The sequence below is a fragment of the Physeter macrocephalus genome, chromosome 3 (assembly GCF_002837175.3).
Source record: "Physeter macrocephalus isolate SW-GA chromosome 3, ASM283717v5, whole genome shotgun sequence".
NCBI classification, from domain to species: Eukaryota; Metazoa; Chordata; class Mammalia; order Artiodactyla; family Physeteridae; genus Physeter; species Physeter macrocephalus.
The window spans coordinates 27,607,028-27,627,202 of NC_041216.1; the positions used below are offsets into that span (position 1 = coordinate 27,607,028).

Consider the following 20,175-nt stretch of genomic DNA (forward strand, 5'->3'; position numbering starts at 1 on the left):
CAGGGTAGGGATAAATTCTGTTGTATTTAAAAAACAAAACGTTAAGAAAGGCAAAGTTTTATCCAGATAATGAGTGGACACTGTGGCCTTGCCTGCGCCCCATTTTCTCTTTACCGTTCTTCTGTGTTGGTTGTCGTCTTTGGAGCGTGCTACCTACGAGGCTGCATAGGGTGGATTATGCCTGTGCATCGCATGAAATCTTTACAATCTGATTTACCCTTTGGGCGCCGTAAAACTAGTTAAGATTTTCTTTCTTTCTTTTAAATTTTCAGTATATCCTGCATTGACTATTTGGAATGTGATCTGGGACAGACAGAATTTACTCCGCCGGGTTGCATTTCTCTACTTAATGTTACAGAACCAGTTCTAGGTATGTATTATATACTTCTTAAATGTCTTGGTTTTATACAGTGCGAAAGTAATGATACGAAAAGTTCAAAGAGGGCTTCCCTTGTGGCACAGTGGGTAAGAATCCGCCTGCCAATGCAGGGGACACCGGTTCGAGCCCTGGTCCGGGAAGATCCCACATGCTGCGGAGCCTGCGCGCCACAACTACTGAGCCTGCGCTCTAGAGCCCGCGAGCCACAACTACTGAACCCACGAGCCGCAACTACTGAAGCCCGCGCGCCTAGAGCCCGTGCTCCGCAACAAGAGAAGCCACCGCAATGAGAAGCCCGTGCACCACAATGAAGAGTATTCCCTGCTCGCCGCAACTGGAGAAAGTCCGCACGCAGCAACGAAGACCCAACCGGGCCAAGCAGCCAAGGATAGATAAATAAAATAAATAAGAAATCAAAAAAAAGAAGTATTGTTTAAAAAAAAAATTCAAAGAATACAAAAGTATAAAATATAAAAAAGGAACGATCTCCCCCACTCCCAAACTCATGGTCTTCCCGTAACTATTCCTCTAGCCTCAAAAAAACAAAAACAAAAGCCCAGTAATACCTTTCTAGGGTTCCATTTTGGTAAATGGATCTCCCATCCATTTTATTTTATGTAAATTGGAAACCCTTTTCAGTAATATTAACATCTTATATAACCCTATACAATGATCTAAAGCAAGAAATTGACACTGATATAATACTATTAACTAATCTATAGATCTTTTTTCGGAGTTCATCGGTTATCCTACTAACATCCTTTTTACGTTTCAGAAGCCAAATCAGAGTCCCACATTGCCGGTTTTTTTTTTGGCTTTGCCTTAAGGCTTTGCAAGATCTCAGTTCTCCAGCCAGGGACTGAACTCGGGCCACGGCAGTGAAAGCCTGGAATCCTAACCACTAGGCCACCAGGGAACTCCCACACTGCTTTTTTTTAATACAAAAATATACGTAATATGATATTTATCATTTTAACTATTCATGTGTACAGTTCGGTGGCATTAAATACATTCATAGTGTTGTATAACCATCACCACTATCTACCTCCGAAACTTTTTCACTGTCCCAAACTGAAATGCTGTACCTATTAAACAAATAATCCATTCCCCACCCCAGTCCCCCACAGCCCCTAGGGACCACTAGCCTCCTTTCGGTCCCTATGAATTTGCCTAATTTAGGCACCTCATATAAGTGGAATCATGCAATATTTGTCCTTCTGTGTCAGGCTTTTTTCACTAAGCATAAAGGTTTTAGGGTCTGTTCATATTGTAGCATATGTCCAAAAGTAGTTCCTTCTTATGGCTGAAAATTATTCCATTACATCACATTTTGTTTATCCTTTTAACTGCTGATGGACACTTGGATTGTTTTCATTTTCTGCCTATTGTGATCTTGAACAAAGTAGTGGCACGCAGGCTGTGGAGCGCGCGGGCTTAGTTGCCCCACGGCATGTGGGATCTTAGTTCTCCAACCGGGGCTCGAACCCGTGTCCCCTGCATTGGAAGGCGGATTCTTAACCACTGGACCACCAGGGAAGTCCCAATTTTTGTTATTTTAATTGTGACCTTTCTTGTGGATGTGGTGAGTGGTATCTCTCTTTGGTCTTGATCTGCATCTCCCTAACGACTAATGGCGTCGAGCATCTTTTCACATGCTTATTGGCCATCTGTACATCTGCTTTGGAGAAACGCCTAGTTTAGTCCTTTACCCACCTTTTAAATTAATAAATTAATTTGTTTATCTTTGGCTGCGTTGGGTCGTCGTTGCTGCACGTGGGCTTTCTCTAGTTGCGGCGAGCGGGGGCTGCCTTTTGTTGCAGTGCACGGGCGTCTCATTGCGGTGGCTTCTCTCGTAGCGGAGCACGGGCTCTAGGTGCGCGGGCTCAGTAGTTGTGGCTCGCGGGCTCTAGAGCGCAGGCTCAGCAGCTGGGGTGCACGGGCCAAGCTGCTCCGCGGCATGTGGGATCTTCCTGGACCAGGGCTCGAACCCGTGTCCCCTGCATGGGCAGGCGGATTCTTAACCACTGCGTCACCAGGGAAACTCCCTTTTTAATTTATTTAAGCAGTATTTTACCTCCTTGGTTAGATTTATTCCTGAGGATTTAATTCTTTTAGTTATTGTAAATGGAATTGCTATTCTAATTTCCTTTTCATATTGCTAATTGCTGGTGTGTAGAAACATAACTGACTTTTGTGTTTTGATCTTGTGCCCTGCAACTTTGCTGAATTCCTTTATTACCTCTAGTAGCATTCTTGTGAATTCTTTGGGATTTTCTATATATAAGATCATGTCATCTGTGAATAGAGGTAGTTTTATCTCTTCATTTCCAAGTTGGATGCCTTTTATTTCTTTTTCTTGTCTGGCAGCTCTGGCTAGAACCTTTAATACAATGTTGAATAGAAAGTAAACATCGTTTTCTTGTTCCTGATCTTGGAGGTAATGCATCCAGTCTTTTACCATTAAGCAAAATGTTAGCTGTGGCTTTTTCAGTTTACCTTTGTCAGGCTGAAGAAGTTGTCTTCTATTCCTAGTCTGTGGAATGTTTTTTATCATGGAAGGATGTTGGATTTTGTCAAATAACTTTTTCTGTTTCTGTTCAGTTAATTGTGTGACTTCTGTTAAGTTGATTTTTAAAGGAAGCAGACGGTATCACGTTAGGTTGCTAGATATAGTAGCGATTTAACACGCTTTTAGTCAGTGAGAATTTTTAAACACATTTACTTTATTTTAACAGCTTTCTCAAAAATACGTGTTTAGGGTGTGATAGGGAGGGTGGGAGGGAGACGCAAGAGGGAGGAGATATGGGGATATCTGTATATGTATAGCTGATTCACTTTGTTATAAAGCAGAAACGAACACACCATTACAATAAAGCAATTATGCTCCAATAAAGATGTTAAAAAAAAAAATTGTTTAGGGGAGTCCCCTAGTGGCCTAGTGGTTAGGATTCTGGGCTTTCACTGCCATGGCCTGGGTTCATCCCTGGTCTGGGAACTGAGATCCCGCAAGCCACACGGCGCAGCCAAAAAAAAAAACTGTTTAGACTTGGCTCTTTAGCTGGTTTCATTGTTCCTCTTTTACATTTTCTCTATTTCACTTGCTTTTTTTTCCTTTTTTATCCCTTAGTATTTCAGTGGGTATCTCTAAAAACAAGGACACTGCTGTGTAATCATAATACAACCACCAAAAACAGGATAGTAACATTGCTACAGCGTGGTTACTCGATTTTGTCCACTGTTCCAATTATCTGTGTAGGCCCGGTGTGTACTTACAAACCTTTAGTCCCTTTTAGTCTGGAACAGTTCCTCCGGCTTTTCTTATCTTTTATGACCTTGACAGTTTGAAGGGTACGTTTGTAGGCTCCCCCGTGGTTCGATTTAGAAGTGACGCTGTTCTCCGTGTGTCATATCAACATGCTGTCAGTTTGTCCTGTTGCCAGACATGTTAGCTTTGATCAGTTGGTTAAGATAGTGTTTGCCAGGGTTTTCCACTGTAACTAGGTATGCTATTTTTATCTTCTTCTGGGTGTCATTTCTTCTAGATCCCCTCCGTGGACAGAGTTAGGGAATATGCATATGCTTAAACCCACGTATGTCATGTATGTACGTATATAATATGTGTGTGTGCACATATATGTACACACACATATTTCTATGTCTTTCTGTATCTTTCTGTTTATTAAGAGCCGTGAGTTTGCACTGATCTTTTTTTTTTTTTTTTTTTTTTTTTTGGCCATACCACGTGGCTTGCGGGATCTTAGTTCCCCGACCAGGGATCGAACCTGGGCCCCCTGCAGTGGAAGCGTGGAGTCCTAACCACTGGACCGCCAGGGAGTTCCTTGCACTGATCATTCCGATTCTAATCTAGCACCCAGGGTTCATTCTAGTTAGCCTTCCCCCTTCCATATTTATAAGTTCCTTCTCTGATGGTAAGAACCTGGCTGCCGTTATTCTCAGTATATTTACATATTTGCTCATTCCCCTTGTATTTGCTTAGTCCCTCGACTACGCAGGCCACCCTCTCTGTTGTGGGCTGCCCCGAATCCCCTGGCCCCGACCTGGAGGGGAGCCGCGCCAGCTCTTTCCCAGGCGGCCTCGCCCCAACCACATTGACCAAGGCCCTCGCCCCGCCAACTGTGTTGTGACGTCGTCCTGGCCACCTGTCTGCTGTGGGCGCTGGCCCCAGCCAGAGGGGATGGACAGACTGCTGTTGTGATTAGGGAATATCAGCTCTGGAGCTGGACCACCTGAGTTCAAGTCCAGCTGATTTCTACTAGCTGTGTGACCTTGGTCAAGTTAATCTCTTCCTCAATTTCCTTGTCTGTAAAAATGGGGAAAGCAATGCTACCTGTCTCACAGGGTGTTTGTGAAAGCTAGAGACTGTGTGTTTAGCATACGTAGGACATAGTAAGTACTGTAGTCCAACAGGTGACTGCTGCTGTTATTAATTGTCGTTTCCTTAGGGTGTAAGCCCTGTAGGGATGTTTGTTCAGTTCACAGAAATGTCCTAAGTATCTAGGACAATGCCCAGCATTCAGTAGGTGTTCAGTAAATGTTTGTTGAATGAGTGGCTGTATTAGGACTTAGTTGGGGTTAACTGTGTATGTAATCGTGAGCGTGTCTTTGTATGAAGTTGAAAGCTTAGACTTCCGAAAGTAGGAGCACAGCTATTCCTAGTGGTAGGACGGGCTCGGATTTCCTGAGGAGCTTTGTCAGTGACGGTGGCTGGACCAAAACCCTCGCCACCTCTTAGGTTCTCCCGGATGGATGACTCTCACCTTTATCTTCTTAGGACCACCTTTCACCCACCAGAGGACACCCCAGAAAATGGTCTATTATGGGAAGCCTTCTTGTAAAAACAACTTTGAAAATTATATTGAGATAATAAAGTATGTGTTCAGCTCGTACAAGAGAGAGTCCCCTCTTATCGTCAACACGATGGGCTGGGTGGCAGGTGAGCCCGCGGAGGCACATGGGTTGGGCGGGAGGGTTGGGCAGTGGGGATAAGTGCGTGGCTTCCAGACATTAGTGCCGAAGCCCGGTTTGGGGGCGATTCCTTGTCTCAGAAGCAGTCCAGCTTCTTGCAGGAGTGCGTCGCCTCTTTGTGCACTGACTGTGCTCCCGTGGTCTCCTTCCTCATAGACCAGGGTCTCCTGCTTCTTATTGACCTGATCCGACTGCTGTCGCCCAGCCACGTCGTTCAGTTCAGCTCCGACCGGGGTAGGTACATGCCAGACCTCAGCCCAAGCTACGTGGACGACATGGACGGCTTGTACACAAAGAGCACGTCCAGAGTCAGAAACAGAGGATTCCACCTGGCAGAATTTGCAGACAATTTGGAATTTGCTGACGAAGAAAAGGAGAATCCAGTTCTGTTTACTGGATACAAACTGATGTCCGTTAAGTCGGAGTTTGTGTCTGGAAAAACTCCAAGAAATAGGTAGGCAAAGCATCATGGCTGGAGAAGTTAGTTTTCTTCAGTCTTACAAGGCCTTCTGTCCTCAATTCCTTCAAAGGAATCGTCCTCTAAAATTTTTCAGATCTCTGTCATAGCTGTCTACTTATGAAGGAGAGTCAGTTATTTTCTGAGTGGTTAGTTTCCCAGTGGAAACATCGAGAATTGGCCTTCAGGTCTGCTTGCCAGGGGCTTTGACTTAAAGGATTTCCAGGGGGTTTATGGAAGGGCAGGGTCTGCAGATGCTAAGGTTGGAACGTGGGCTGTGTGCATAGGATCTGTGTGATGTCTCTAGTGGGAGGTGGGCCTGTAAGGTTAAATCTCTGTTTACCTCGTTGTGATTTACTTTTCAGAGAATCACATAACAAAGTCCTTCGCGAGTTGGCAGTGCTGAGTTACCTTGGCCAGCTGCAGCCCCCAGTGCCAAAGCCACTGTGTCCCTTACATGGTCTGACGCCCTATCAGGTGATCTGAACTCTTGGAATTTTCTTTATTTGGGTTACTTAAACACGCCTGTGGCTTCCTGTGTGCCAAGAACACGCCTCACTCATTTAGTCCTCAGGGCAGCCCTATGGTGTAGGTTTGGTGACTGTCCCCGTTTTACAGATGGGCGCTGAGTGATCCAGCGTGAGTGCCACAGCTGGCCGCAGACCCAGGCAGCCCAGCTCCAGAGCCGGGCTCTTCACTGCTGTGCTGGGCCCGACTCTGCTTCCGTCCTGGCGAAGAATGTTCTACTAATACCGGAGGTGGCGCTGGTATTACACCCTGGCAGCCCATCTCCGCCCTTGCACTGACTGGCTGTGTGCAGCTTGGGCTCTCGCCTGGGAACAGCGGTGCCAGACCTCGCAGAACGCTTGTGCAGATTTCACGAGCGCTCACAGCAGGGCCTGGCACCCGGAGAACACTCTTAAACCGTTTCAGATATCGTCACAAGCAGATTCTGGCACTAGGGTATACGCATCTTGGATTCCAGCCTCTGAAGAATTCATTTGGGAAGAAACTACCGTAACGTTAGGATTCCAAATGATGACAGAATAAAACAGCAACAGGTAGCATTTCTAGGTGCTCACCCTGCGCTGTGCTCTCTTCTAAGCCTGGGTTAACTCCTTAACTCACCGAGGTGCTGTTATTATCCCCACTTTACAGATGGCAGAACTGAGGCCAGGGGCACTGAGTCAGCCTGCCCAAAGGGCCATAGTAGAAGTTTGGGCCGGGACTGGCGCCCAGGCGGCCTGACTCTAGAGCCCAGGGTACTCGGCTCTGCTGTGTGACCTGTGCAGTGCCGAGCACCGCTGTGCCACGCGCTCTGCCGAGCACGTCACCTGGGGTAGCAGCCTGCTGGGAGGGTGCTGGTACAGACCCCGCTTACAGCGGAGAAAACCGGGCACAGCCAGGTGGACACGTGGGCCTGAGGTCGCACAGGCAGGGGCCGTGACCCCGGGGGCAAGGATGCGTTTCCTGAGCCTGATGCAGAGATTGGCTCCAGGCATCCAAGTCACCTCCACTGAAGAACCTAAGGCAGTTGGTTTAATGGCGTTTTGGTTGATTTACTGCAGTTTACTCACTTGGTGATGCTCTATAACTGAACGTGAAACTTACCTGCCAGTAATTTAAACTGCCTTTTGTTACAAATTCACATTTGTGTTTTTAACTTTTTTTTTTTTTTTTTTGCGGTAAGCGGGCCTGTCACTGTTGTGGCCTTTCAAGACTTAAACCAAAGGGATAAAACTATAAATGGAATTTTAGATTTTTTTTTTTTTTTTTTTTTTTGCGGTAAGCGGGCCTGTCACTGTTGTGGCCTCTCCCGTTGCGGAGCACAGGCTCCGGACGCGCAGGCTCAGCGGCCATGGCTCATGGGCCCAGGCGCTCCGCGGCATGTGGGATCTTCCCGGACCGGGCCACGAACCCGTGTCCCCTGCATCGGCAGGCGGACTCTCAACCGCTGCGCCACCAGGGAAGCCCTTAACAATTTTTTAAAATTTTTATTTATTTGGCTGTATTGGGTCATCATTGCTGCGCAGGCTTTTCTCTACTTGCGGTGAGCGGGGGCTACTCTTCATTGCCGTGCGTGGGCTTCTCGTTGTGGTGGCTTCTTTTGTTGCAGAGCACAGGCTCCAGGTGTACGGGCTTCAGTAGTTGTGGCACGCGGGCTCAGTAGTTGTGGCTCGTGGGCTCTAGAGCGCAGTCTCAGTAGTTGTGGAGCACGGGCTCAGTTGCTCCGCGGCATGTGGGATCTTCCCGGACCAGGGCTCGAACCCGTGTCCCCCGCACTGGCAGGCGGATTCTTAACGACTGCGCCACCAGGGAAGTCCCCAGAAAGCATTTTGTTATACATATTATTTAGGCTTCAAAAACAAATGTGAGGGGGACTTCCCTGGTGGCGCAGTGGTTGAGAATCCGCCTGCCAGTGCGGGGGACACGGGTTCGAGCCCTGGTCCGGGAAGATCCCACATGCCGCGGAGCAACTGAGCCCGTGCGCCACAACTGCTGAGCCCCGCACATCGCAACGAAGAGCAGCCCCCGCTCCTTGCAACTAGAGAAAGCCCATGTGCAGCAACGGAGACCCAGCGCAGCCAGAAAATAAGTTCAAAAAAAAAACGGTTTTCTCGGATTCTTAACGACTGCGCCACCAGGGAAGTCCCCAGAAAGCATTTTGTTATACATATTATTTAGGCTTCAAAAACAAATGTGAGGGGGACTTCCCTGGTGGCGCAGTGGTTGAGAATCCGCCTGCCAGTGCGGGGGACACGGGTTCGGGCCCTGGTCCGGGAAGATCCCACATGCCGCGGAGCAACTGAGCCCGTGCGCCACAACTGCTGAGCCCCGCACATCGCAACGAAGAGCAGCCCCCGCTCCTTGCAACTAGAGAAAGCCCATGTGCAGCAACGGAGACCCAGCGCAGCCAGAAAATAAGTTCAAAAAAAAAACGGTTTTCTTCTTTAAAAGTTTGAAATTACCCAGAAAGTTACATGTTAAAGGTAGTTATTTACCTCATGCTCTGGGAATGCAATCCATTTTTCTTATTGCAATAGTTAAATTAGGGAGTGAATGGAGGCTTTTTCTCACTGAATGGATTTTTACTTTCTCCCATCAGGAGACCTCTCAATGACGGGTTTTCATAGTCTCCCTCCCTCAACTTCAGCTCATGTAGGATGTCTCCAAACTTGCATCTCATGTGTCTCTGTAGACAAAGTTCCAGGCGTTCAGTTTAGATTTCTAGCAGGTATTCCTGGTATACAGGAGCTTTGTGTTAAGTTTCCTAGGTTCTCTGTATTAGAACAGTGAAGCACTAAACAGATGCTGGTTGGTGTTTCCATTCTGTTTAGATATTTCGTGGTAGGTGGTTTGGCAGATAGATCTTCAGATAGCTGGCGAGTCAGCTTGTAAAAATGAAAAGTAGTCTTTCAAGTAGAATTCATAGAGGGGGATGCGCACGTATCTTTCAGGTCCCTTTCAATGCCGTCGCACTCCGGATTATCCACGCTGATGTCGCTCCTACCCATATATTATACGCTGTGAATGCCAGCTGGGTTGGGCTTTGCAAGATCCTGGATGATGTCAGAGGATATGCAAGCGGGCCCATCCTGCTTGCCCAGACGCCCATCTGTGATTGTTTGGGGTTTGGTGAGTCTGAGAGGGACACCTGTCTGTAAACCTACTGAAATTGACCCGCTTCTTCAACTCTAGATGGCTGGGCTTGACCTTGTCGCTGTCATTTGGCTGGAGTGGCCAGAGAGCTTCTCTGTCTTCTGTATAGCCTACTTTGCGGGCTGGAGGGCAGGAAGGAGGCGGTTATTTCTCTGCTTCTCCTGCCAGCTCCTCCAAGATTCCTAAGAGCCTGCTCACGGCCTCCTTCTCATCTGACATGTTTTCCGTGGGCCCTCCCACCCACTGCTGGGGCTCTACGTCCATCTTAGGCTGACGTCCGTGGGGTCTCTCCAGCACAACGGTGCGTCGGAGCTCCAAGCCCATGTGACCACTGCACTTCTCCACCTGGATGTCTCACTGGCACCTAAGACCTGGGTCCCAAACTGAGTCCCGATGGGTCCCTCTACCCCTTCCCTGATGTTCTCCCCAAATCTCCTCCTCCTAGCCCACACCATCCCCAGTTCCCAGGCCATGAACAGTCCTTTGAAGATTTACTCTGGTGTTTGGGTCAGGCCCCTGGGTCCTCCTTGGCACCCCCTTGCTTTCATTCTCCACATCCAACCCACGCGCAGGCCTGGTAGTTTCATTTTCAGAATGTCAGACTCCTCCATCTCATCTCTTCTCACCATGCCCGTCTCATTTCTTGCCCTGGACTAGTGGAAAGGCTGTGTAACTGGACTCCCCACGGTCAGGGGTGATCTGAGCCCATACGAGATCACACTGCATCCTGGTGCGTCCCTTCGCACAGGTCCAGCATGGGGACCCGGCCCCGTGGCGCCTGGCGGCCTTGGGCCCCTGCCTCCCTCATCGAACCTGCCTCACGGGATCGGCCCCCGGCTCACTAAGATCAGTAACTGCCAGTGTATATACTTCTGGAGGGGGCTGGGCCTACACACCTCAAGATTAGCAAAACCCTTAGTTAACATGTGTTCTCGATTTATACAGCACTGAACTTCTCAAAAGCATTTCCACAGAACTCGTATGCTTTAGTACAGACCGTAAAGAAGGGATTGGTGATGGGGAGAGACAGTCATCTTTGCGTTCCCCACTGGGGGGTTTCTCCCTGGCCCAGGTGCACCTTAGTTAAGACAGTGTAGGACTTTGGTTTCTCACAGCTGAACAAGGAGAAGGGTACAGAGAGTCTTCAGATAGTCAAATATGCCACTTTGTATTTTCAAAGCAAAACACAGTTGAAGTTGAAACTCTTATTTTAAAAGCCATTCTACAATTCTGAGTGGTGGGGAAGTTTGATATCTTCCAGAAAGGGTGATTTTTGTGTGTTTTGTGTCTTTCAAGGAATCTGTAGAGGGATCGACATGGAGAAGAGGCTTTACCACATCCTTACTCCTGTGCCCCCGGAAGAGCTACGAAACGTGAACTGTCTGCTGGTTGGAACCATTTCCATTCCACAGTGTGTTCTCAAGAGCCAGGTGAGTACGGCCCCCGGGGGCAGCCCTGGAGCTCGCTGGCCGTGTCCACAGTAGAGAGTGGGGGCCTGAAGTCGGGGCGAGAGTCACGGGAGCAGGTTATTGTTTGGGAAGCTTACACTCCGTGGTGGTGTGTCAGCGTGGCCTAAAGGTTCGGGGCCCAGAGTCGCCAGCACGCACGGCCAGGAGCCCCGTGGTGGAGCCGTCACTGCAGACGTGCGAGAAAAGAGCAGAGGTGGCATCCGCATGATGAGCCCTCCCTGAAGACAGTCTTCAGGGGTCCCCGCGGGAAGGCCATGGAGGGTCACGTTGGCCGAGGGCATCCGTGTGGTCCCAAACCAAATGGCAGGACCTGCAGGCAGCTGTGGAGGCACCAGTGTCCCCTCCCACCGGCTCGTTCTGCCGGTTTGAGAGAGAAGTCCCCCCTCATTCTCGTGCTGTTTGATGTGTTTGTGGGGTTGAATTGTAAGTGGGCCCTTCCAGGGGAGGGGAGCCAAGTGTCTTAGGAGTGAGAGGACCTTCCTCAGACCCTCACTTTTAACACTGTCTTCTGTCTTGGCTGGATTTGAAGTATTTTCTCCGCGTTTCCATTTCAGCGTGGGCTCGAAGGGACGATACCTTACATCACAACAGATTATAATTTTAAACTTCCTGGAGCATCAGAGAAAATTGGAGCAAGAGAAATTGAGGAAACACGTAAAGAGAAAGTACACCCCAAACCTAAATTCTATCGAAAAACAAACTGATCCTGATGTTCTTAATAAGGGAAGGACCTTTTCTACCGAGAGCTTGACTCTGTCTCCAGGCTAGCACCAGCGGACTGATGGGGTTCTGTGGCCACGAACGGAACGGCGCGCTTACGTAGCAAAAGGTGCAGTGTTTGCTGCATAACTCGTGGATATGTTTAGAGTGCATTTAAGTCTGTTCTTAAGTCGACATGACCTAGAGGTTTGCCCTAGTCTTCTGTTTTATTTTCTAAGGGAGTAAAGCAGCAGGGAAAAGTTTGTGCGCCATCGAAACAGAAAGAACGTGGTAGATTCCTCATAAAGTTTTTCCAGGACCTGGTTGTTGGCATCTGGATAAAAATAGAGTAACGGGAGCCACAGAAACGTCCCAAGGGGGAAGGCAGGCTGGCCAGCAGGATGGAGAGCATAAGGGAATATGGTGGCGCCCTGTGGTCCCTGCCCCGGGCCGGGGCGGGGGCATTCCCATCCCTGCTCGTTGGATGGTCTCCAGCCCCTTCCATGCATGTGGGCCAAGGCTTAAGCCTCTGTTTGGTCTGTTAAAGTTAATCAAGGTTTCAGAGATAAAAGTTTGACTCCAGAGCCCTTCTTCTTCCTTTTTAAAATCTGATGCTGAAAAAATGCTCTCAAATCTAGGAAGCCTATTTTGGGGCCTCTTTAAAACCAGATTTGTCCTAATTGACTTCGCATCTGAAATTAAAAACACACAATGGGGCTTCCCTGCTGGCGCAGTGGTTGAGAGTCTGCCTGCCGACGCTGGGGACGCGGGTTCGTGCCCCGGTCCGGGAGGGTCCCACGTGCCGCGGAGCGGCTGGGCCCGTGAGCCGTGGCCGCTGAGCCTGCGCGTCCGGAGCCTGTGCTCCGCAACGGGAGGGGCCACAACAGTGAGAGGCCCGCGTGCCGCAAAAAAAACCCCAGAAAACAAAAAAACCACACACGATGGTCAGAGCCGGACACTAGGCTGTTTGGAAGAAGGACCGGGGGAGCAGCTCATGCTCTTGGGCTTGGTGGCTGGGCCTGAACTCTGTGTCGGTGATGGTGCTGTTCTCCCAGGGGTTGGGGGCCAGCGATGGAACTCCATCTTCTCCCTGGTGGTCAGGATTCTTTAACCTCCCAGGTTGGAAGTGGTTTTGGTAAACAATCAGGACAGCCAGGTCAGGTCACCATTTCTGCGTTTAGGACGCTGAGGCAGCCTTTCAAACTGGTGTTGTGAATTCCAGCTTCCTAGCAGAATGTGTTGAAGGACAACTATTAGGATGTGTGGGTTTTAACGTTTACGATCCTTTAAAGCGTTGACTGTCATTCATTGTCTTAAGTACTCATGTGGCTTCTCATCTCGTAGAGCCCTTGTCACCATCCAGGATCAGGTGTGATACCCTAGAGACCGTTTAATGTCTAGCTTTTTTTTTTTTTTGCTGTGGGAACCATTTAATCTGCATACGGAGACTCGTATTTACCGTGATTCTTTCTACCAGAGGAACAAAGGGGGCCCTGCAGGAAGGGCTTCTTTTTTTTTTGAATTTTATTTATTTTTTTATACAGCAGGTTCTCATTAGTTATCCATTTTATACATATTAGTGTCTACGTGTCCATCCCAATCGCCCAGTTCATCCCACGGCCCCCACCCCAATGTCTAGCTTCTTAGTTGCTTCTTATTTATATCTAAATTTAACTCGTACGTGGTTTTCTTTCTTGGCCTGGCAAAGACTATTAACAGACAATCCACCATCAACTTTTTGCCTCCTTCCCAAGTTCCTGTACCTTTACAATAATACTGTAGGTCTTTAGCAGCAAGTGGTGGCCTGTCATTTGGGTTTTCATTAAATCCAGGCTCGCCTTTAGCCTGTTTCCTGCTGGCCTTTGAGGCTGCAGGCTTCAGTCCCCATCGGTAAAGAAAACAAACGTTGCCGCTAGAGGGAGCTGTCAGCCATTGGTCAGCTGGCCATACGGAGGCTGGAGATGGCCGAGGAGCCCGCCTAGGCCTTTGTCAGCATCCACGGATGCTGGAGACAGGGCGCTGTGGTCAGCTCCAGGTGTGCCAGTCAGACTGGCAACGGTGCATCCCCCTGGTGTGTTTGCTTATCAATGGCGATGGTTTGGGCTTTCTGTCATTTCCACTGTCTGATGGCTCAGGATGGGTAGTGAGAGTTCTGCGTTGGAGATGCTCGTAACAAAAACTCAGTCATTTCTGTGTGTGATTTTTAAAGCAGTACATGCTTATTTTAAGAAAATTAAAGGAACGTATGACTTAGAACAAGAACCCTTAGTCACTGATTTTGTGGTTCTTGAAAATCAGCTCTTTAGATCTGTTTCCAGGACAGGTAGACATGAAAATGAAACGATTCTCCAATTCTAGGGTTGATTTTATTTTGTGAAGAAAGGTAGTTCTGTTTCCATCTGTCCCCCGATAGGCCTTGGGGGCAGACACCACTGTGTCCTCTGAGACCCCAGATTAGAACTGAGGACTTAGGAAAGGGGAGGCGGGTCGGTGAACTGCCTAGTGAGGTGCCTTGGTGTTTGAAAAATCGAATCCTGGAAGTAGCTGGCCAGAGAGGACATGGGGGTGGTGGGGCCCCGGCTGAAGCGAGGGAGCTGCTTGCCGCTCCTGGGGTCCCTGTGACAGGCGGGTCCTCACCCTCCCGGGCGCTCAGGTTTCTGCCCGACAGACGGCGAGAGGACCAAGGGACGTGGGGTGGTGATTCTTAAAGCATCTGGTAGTTGTTTCCCGTAGATTTGGTCGAGGCCATGTAGTGGTTAAGGCAGCAGGCTTTGATGTTGGAGCTCTGAGTTCACCTTCTGGCTGGGCCACTGGCCAGCAGTGTAGCTTTGAGGCTGTATTTAACCTGAGCCGGTGTCCTCTAAGATGGGCGGATAGCGCTTCCCTCGGGGCCCCTGCGTGAGGAGGGTGAGAGGCGCGTCTACAGCAGGCAAAGCAGTAACTCGTAGTATGTGGCCTGTCTCTAAGGGTTGTGAATCCAGAAGGCAGGACCACGATTGTATCCCTCACGGTCACACTGGGGCGAAGCAGAAACTGTCGGCATTGGAAACCACCTTACCCGGCGGTCCCCGGGCAGGTTTACCTTAACACCGTTCTTCCCGCTGCGGGGCCTGCCCAGGGCTTCCACCGATCACCCGCTCCTGGGGGTTTCTCATAAACCCCACTAACTGCCTTTAAAATTGTGTGACCAGTTCACCCATGTAGGAGATGATCCTGACGTCCACCGCCACGGAATCACTGTTGACGCTGTGATGCCGTCTCGTCCAGTATTTTTCTAAAATGCACGTGTGTGTTTGTTTTATAAAACTGGTGTCCAACTGTACGTATGGTTTCTATCCAGCTCTTTTCACTTAATATGTGAACTTCTGTATCATTAAATATTTTTGAGAATGTGAATTTAATTGTGTAATTTTGTTACGTATATAGATAGACCGTTTTATTCTCGGAAATTATTTAAATGTTTAGGAGAAATTACGGGGAAAACATCGAAAGGGGGTAGTGAAATCTGGGTGTCAGAGTGGGGAAGACAGGAAACCCCAGCAAGTGCCCGGCACCTTTTCTCTGTCTCGGCATTGAGCGGGATAAACTCCAGTGGGAGTTCATCTTCGTTTTTCCTTTTGGGCCCATGTATGTAAGTTAAATCGTTTCTGGACTATCTCTGAGAGGATATTAGCAAGGAAAAGAATTTTGCTCCCAGAAGAGTTCAAACAGAAAGAAAGCTAGCCAGCAAGCCGGGGGTCTGTGTCTGTAACCGCCTCTCCGAGAGTGAGAGCTCAGCCCCTCGGCCCTCGCTCCCAGGGTGGGGCCTGGTAGAGGCAACGAGACTTGGCTGACAGGCCAAGCCTGAACAGTGGCTAAAATAAATATGGGGGCCATCTGTGCAGTAGGGGAAGAGCCACGTGAGGTAGGGCCTCCAGAAAGCCTTGGCTGAGTTAGTTATTTCCAGGGCTTTGCCAGGAAAAGCATGGGGCAGAGGGTGGGCCGCGGGGTGAGGGAGCGGTCTGAAAGGGGCCGCACTTGGGGTTGAGGGGCAGCAGGTCCAATCTGGAGATCCCGGGAGCTGAGTAAGCAGTCTTGGGAATCGGCAAACAGCCGAGCCAGAGCCAGGCAGACAATGTGTTGGGCTGGGAAGCCAAGGGTTGCCGTGGCGACAGGCCCCGATGCTGCTGTGCTGCTCAGCCGACTGTGGCTTTGGGTTTTTCTAATGCTTTGGACCCGGGCTCGTCTCCGGGCTGTGAATGTCGGCCGGGCAGGAAGAAGCCACCAAACTTTCAGGCCTTCCTCCTGACCGAGGATTCCAGCCGGGGGCTGCTGCTGGCTGTTGGCATTGCAGAGACGAGGGTCTTCGTGGCACTGCTTTCTGGGAAAGGAGGGAAGGCACCCTCTGAGGCAGCCAGCGGTGTGAGAAGTGCGTGCCAGGGAGCATATGGGTACTTGGGGATGGAAAATCCAAGGGGAGGAAACCACCAGCAAGGAAACAGTGCAAACCGCGGCCACAGAGTCCATACGTTAAAATATACAGTGCCCAGGGGGCCTGTGTCGGAGAAGAGAATTGGCAGGGCTGAGAGCTCGGTGGTTTTCTGTGCAGACGATTCAGCTGGAGAAATTAAGCTTGGGGCTGAGTCTGGGAGAAGCCCTCCAGTGTTGGGACTGCAGCTGGGCAGAGAGGGACAGGGACTTGAGCACGTGGCTCAAGGGCCAGGCAACGTGCCACCACCCCAGAGGTCAAACGTGAATTCAGTCCTGACAAAATACGGGTCTCCACCTCGCGGCTGGCGCAGCCTTCGTCCAGGAAGCTGTGAGTATGTTTTCTTCCTCTTCGGTCCAGAAAGGAGGGTGGACGACAGAGTGAGAAGAGGAGATTTCGTGGGTCTTGGAGGGGCTGCTTGCTGAATTTGCCTGGGCCCTTTAAGAACCCCTCCTGCAGGCTGGCCGCATTTTCTCCTTCACGGTGGTGATTTAATGAATTTGAGAGCACCGAAGGCAGGGGTCGCCCAGTGAGCGTTAGCCATCATCTCTGATCTAGGCACAGATAGTGTCCTGTCTTCTGAGAAGGCAGAAGAAGGAGGCTTTCGGTTTCAGCCTTCCAATCCCTGAAAGAAGAAAAGAGCAGGGTCCCATGTGAAGAGCTATTCCACTGGCAGCTGCCGCGGAGGGGCCAGTGGCGGGGTCGGGGGCGGGGGGAAGCTGCTCCCCAGCTTCCTCTCCTGGGAGGTGGAAGGTCTGGGGGGAAAGGGGCCCCCAGACCTTGAAACCTTCGGTTTTGTGCATTAAAGTTGTGTCCCCATTGCCAGGATGGTCAGGGATAGGTTCCCAACCGTGCCTTTGTACCTCTCTCAAAAAGGGCTGTGACATTCCTCCTAAACCGTCAATATCCGTAAGTTCACTTTTGATTTGTGCCATGACGCGTTTTGGCGGAGGGGATCAGGAATGGCGTTCATGGAATCAAACAGCCTTCCGGCGCCCCAGAATCAGAGCCCTGGCCTGGGAAACACCCCATTCCTGGCCAAAGAGGAGCGGCCTGAGGGTGTGTTAGCCACTGACCCCTCTGTGCTCCCATAAGAGCCCTCATTCCGGACCTTCATCTGGCTCCCCCTCCTCCCCAACCCCACGGTCGGCCCAAGACAGATTTAGGAAGCAGACAGTGAGTCACACAGAACTCCTAGCACCCACCCAGGCCTCACTGCAGGGTTGTCTCCACCCCAGGAAGGGTCTGCGCTGCTGATGTAGCCCTCCTCTGGCTCACACCCCCAGTGAAGCTTAACTACCACGCTGGGGTCTCCGCCTTGAGCGGCCAGAGAGTAAGACGGACGTGTGCCGTTCACCTTAGCGGGCCTGTCACCCTAATACACGAACCCCGGTGACCGATGTCCAGTTAACTCAAGGTCCATCACTGCTCACTCACCCGGGGGAGATTGTTTCCAGGCTTGGGTGAAATATGGGCTCTAGGCCTTTTGGGGGGTGTCCCCAAAATCATGGCTGCCACATGGACATCCGAGAATGGCCATCTGTGCTGTTTCAGCCTGACTGTGTCATTTAAAAAAAATTTTTTTTTGGCCACAGCATGCGGCTTGTGTGATCTTAGTTCCCTGACCAGGGATCGAACCCTGGCCCGTGGCAGTGGAAGTGCGGAGTCCTAACCACTGGACAACCAGGGAATTCCTCCCTGATTGTGTCTTTAAGCCCTTTATTGTTTTTTTTCTTTCTTTCTTCCTTTCTTTCTTTCTTTCTTTCTTTCTTTTTTTTTTTTCTTTGCTGGACAACCAGGGAATTCCTCCCTGATTGTGTCTTTAAGCCCTTTATTGTTTTTTTTCTTTCTTTCTTCCTTTCTTTCTTTCTTTCTTTCTTTCTTTTTTTTTTTTTTCTTTGACAGTAGAAGGACAACTAGTGGGAATTCCCTGGCGGTCCAGCGGCTAAGACTCTGCACTTTCCCTGCTGAGGGACCAGGTTCAGTCCCTGGTCGGGGAACTAAGATTCCACAAGCCTCGCTGCGCAGCCAAAAAAGAAAAAAAAAAAAGGACAACTAGTTTTGCTTTTGCTGTATTTCCAAGTTGCAGAGTTTAATAAGCTTCAGTGTGTCATAGTTCCTCGTGTAATCAATGGCCAAATAGTTATCGGACACATTAATCACTGGGCATTGTGCCAGGGGCTGGGGAGATGGTCGTGAGCGAGATACATGCCCATCCTTCTAGAATCTCACTAATGAGTGCCACGGACGTGTCAGCAGGAAATTGGAAAGTAGTTTGATGTGCGTTAAGTGGAGCAATTGCGGGTTAATAGGTTCACACGTAAGATTCCTCTTACGACACCGCCAATCGTGGGGATTTTCTGAAGTGACGTCACCTAAAGGATAAACTGGAGTCAGCGGGGTAAAGAGTAGGGGTAGAAAGGTCGTTTCAGGAAGAGAGAAAAACAGGAGCTAGAAAGGGCATTTTGGGCAGCCTGACCGGGACAGTCAGTGGGATGACTGAGGGGTGGTAGGAGCTGCTGGAGGGGAGAGCGCTAAAGAGACGGCGCAGAGGTCAATCCATAGGGAGGGCGGCCGAGCGTCTTGCGGACTTCAGATTTCATCCTCGGGGTGATGAGCGTTTGAGCATTTTTAGCAGGGTAGGTAGCATTTTCTGACTTGCATTTTAAGAAAATCCTTTTCAGGGCTTCCCTGGTGGCGCAGTGGTTGTGCGTCCGCCTGCCGATGCAGGGGAACCGGGTTCGCGCCCCGGTCCGGGAGGATCCCACGTGCCGCGGACCGGCTGGGCCCGTGAGCCATGGCCGCTGCGCCTGCGCGTCCGAAGCCTGTGCTCCGCCACGGGAGAGGCCACAACAGAGGGAGGCCCGCGTACCGCAAAAAAAAAAAAAAAAAAAAAAAAAAAAAGAAAATCCTTTTCGATAGCAGTTTGGAGAGTGGGTTTGGGGGAGTTTGAGAAGGAGAACATGGCAAATAAAGAGCCGAAGAATCAGGAGGCTTTTACAACAATGCAGGTGAAAGGTGATTGATTGTTTAAGCCCTTTAAATTAGCGTATGAATTTATTTATATATATGTACATATGCACACACATGTGTGCCAGTGTTTACTTTGTTCTGCTTATACAAATAATACATTTTCATTCTCAAACAGCACACAAATAATGAAGATACAAGTCCTGATTTTCTGTTATTTCCAGTTGCATTTCAGATTTTTTTCTATGAATATATACACAGTGCACATACCTAAATATGTGTCTATGTAAAAATGTTGAAATGAAATTGAAGAAAATATGCGTGTTTGCATTTGCTTCTGCCAATTAATACTATATTTTGGACATTAAAAATGCCAATACATGAAAATCTACCTCGTTTTTTTTTTTTTTTGCGGTACGCGGGCCTCTCACCGCCGTGGCCTCTCCCGTTGCGGAGCACGGGCTCTGGACGCGCAGGCTCAGCGGCCGTGGCTCACGGGCCCAGCTGCCCTGCGGCATGTGGGATCCTCCCAGACCGGGGCACGAACCCGGTTCCCCTGCATCGGCAGGCGGACTCTCAACCGCTGCGCCACCAGGGAAGCCCTACCTCATTCTTTTTAATGGCTTCATGGTTCATATGGATATACCTTAATTTTTTTTTTAATAAATTTATTTATTTATCTTTTGGCTACGTTGGGTCTTTGTTGCTATGCGCGGGCTTTCTCTAGTTGCGGTGAGCAGGGGCTACTCTTTGCTGCAGAGCAGAGGCTCTAGGCATACTAGCTTCAGTAGTTGCGGCACGCGGGCTCTAGAGCACAGGCTCAGTAGTTGTGGCGCACGGGCTTAGTTGCTCCGTGGCATGTGGGATCTTCCCGGACCAGGGCTTGAGCCCGTGTCCCCTGCATTGGCAGGCGGATTCTTAACCACTGAGCCACCAGGGAAGTCCCTATACCTTAATTTTTAAACTAGCCCTTGAGTTTCCTGGTTGCCTAGTGGTTAGGATTCTGGGCTTTCACTGCCGTGGCCTGGGTTCAATCGCTGGTGGGGAATCTATCCTGCAAGCCATGTGGCGAGGCCAAAAAAAAAAA

At 49.6% G+C, this 20,175-nt stretch overlaps 2 protein-coding genes across 2 annotated transcripts in view; both read left to right on the plus strand.

Moving 5' to 3' along the window:
• LOC102976721 (kelch-like protein 21) overlaps positions 1 to 15,285 on the plus strand; it is a 55,687-nt gene extending 40,402 nt beyond the window's left edge. Inside the window, exons 7-12 of the mRNA XM_024125553.3 lie at positions 5,172 to 5,333; positions 5,522 to 5,819; positions 6,188 to 6,299; positions 9,281 to 9,458; positions 10,779 to 10,912; positions 11,506 to 15,285. Coding sequence (XP_023981321.1) covers positions 5,172 to 5,333; positions 5,522 to 5,819; positions 6,188 to 6,299; positions 9,281 to 9,458; positions 10,779 to 10,912; positions 11,506 to 11,655 — 1,034 coding nt within the window. The 3' untranslated portion in view covers positions 11,656 to 15,285. The remainder of the gene's footprint in view (positions 1 to 5,171; positions 5,334 to 5,521; positions 5,820 to 6,187; positions 6,300 to 9,280; positions 9,459 to 10,778; positions 10,913 to 11,505) is intronic.
• PLEKHG5 (pleckstrin homology and RhoGEF domain containing G5) overlaps positions 11,721 to 20,175 on the plus strand; it is a 56,777-nt gene continuing 48,322 nt past the window's right edge. The window contains exon 1 of the mRNA XM_028487913.1: positions 11,721 to 11,780. The gene's annotated coding sequence lies outside the window, so the exon portion shown is untranslated. The remainder of the gene's footprint in view (positions 11,781 to 20,175) is intronic.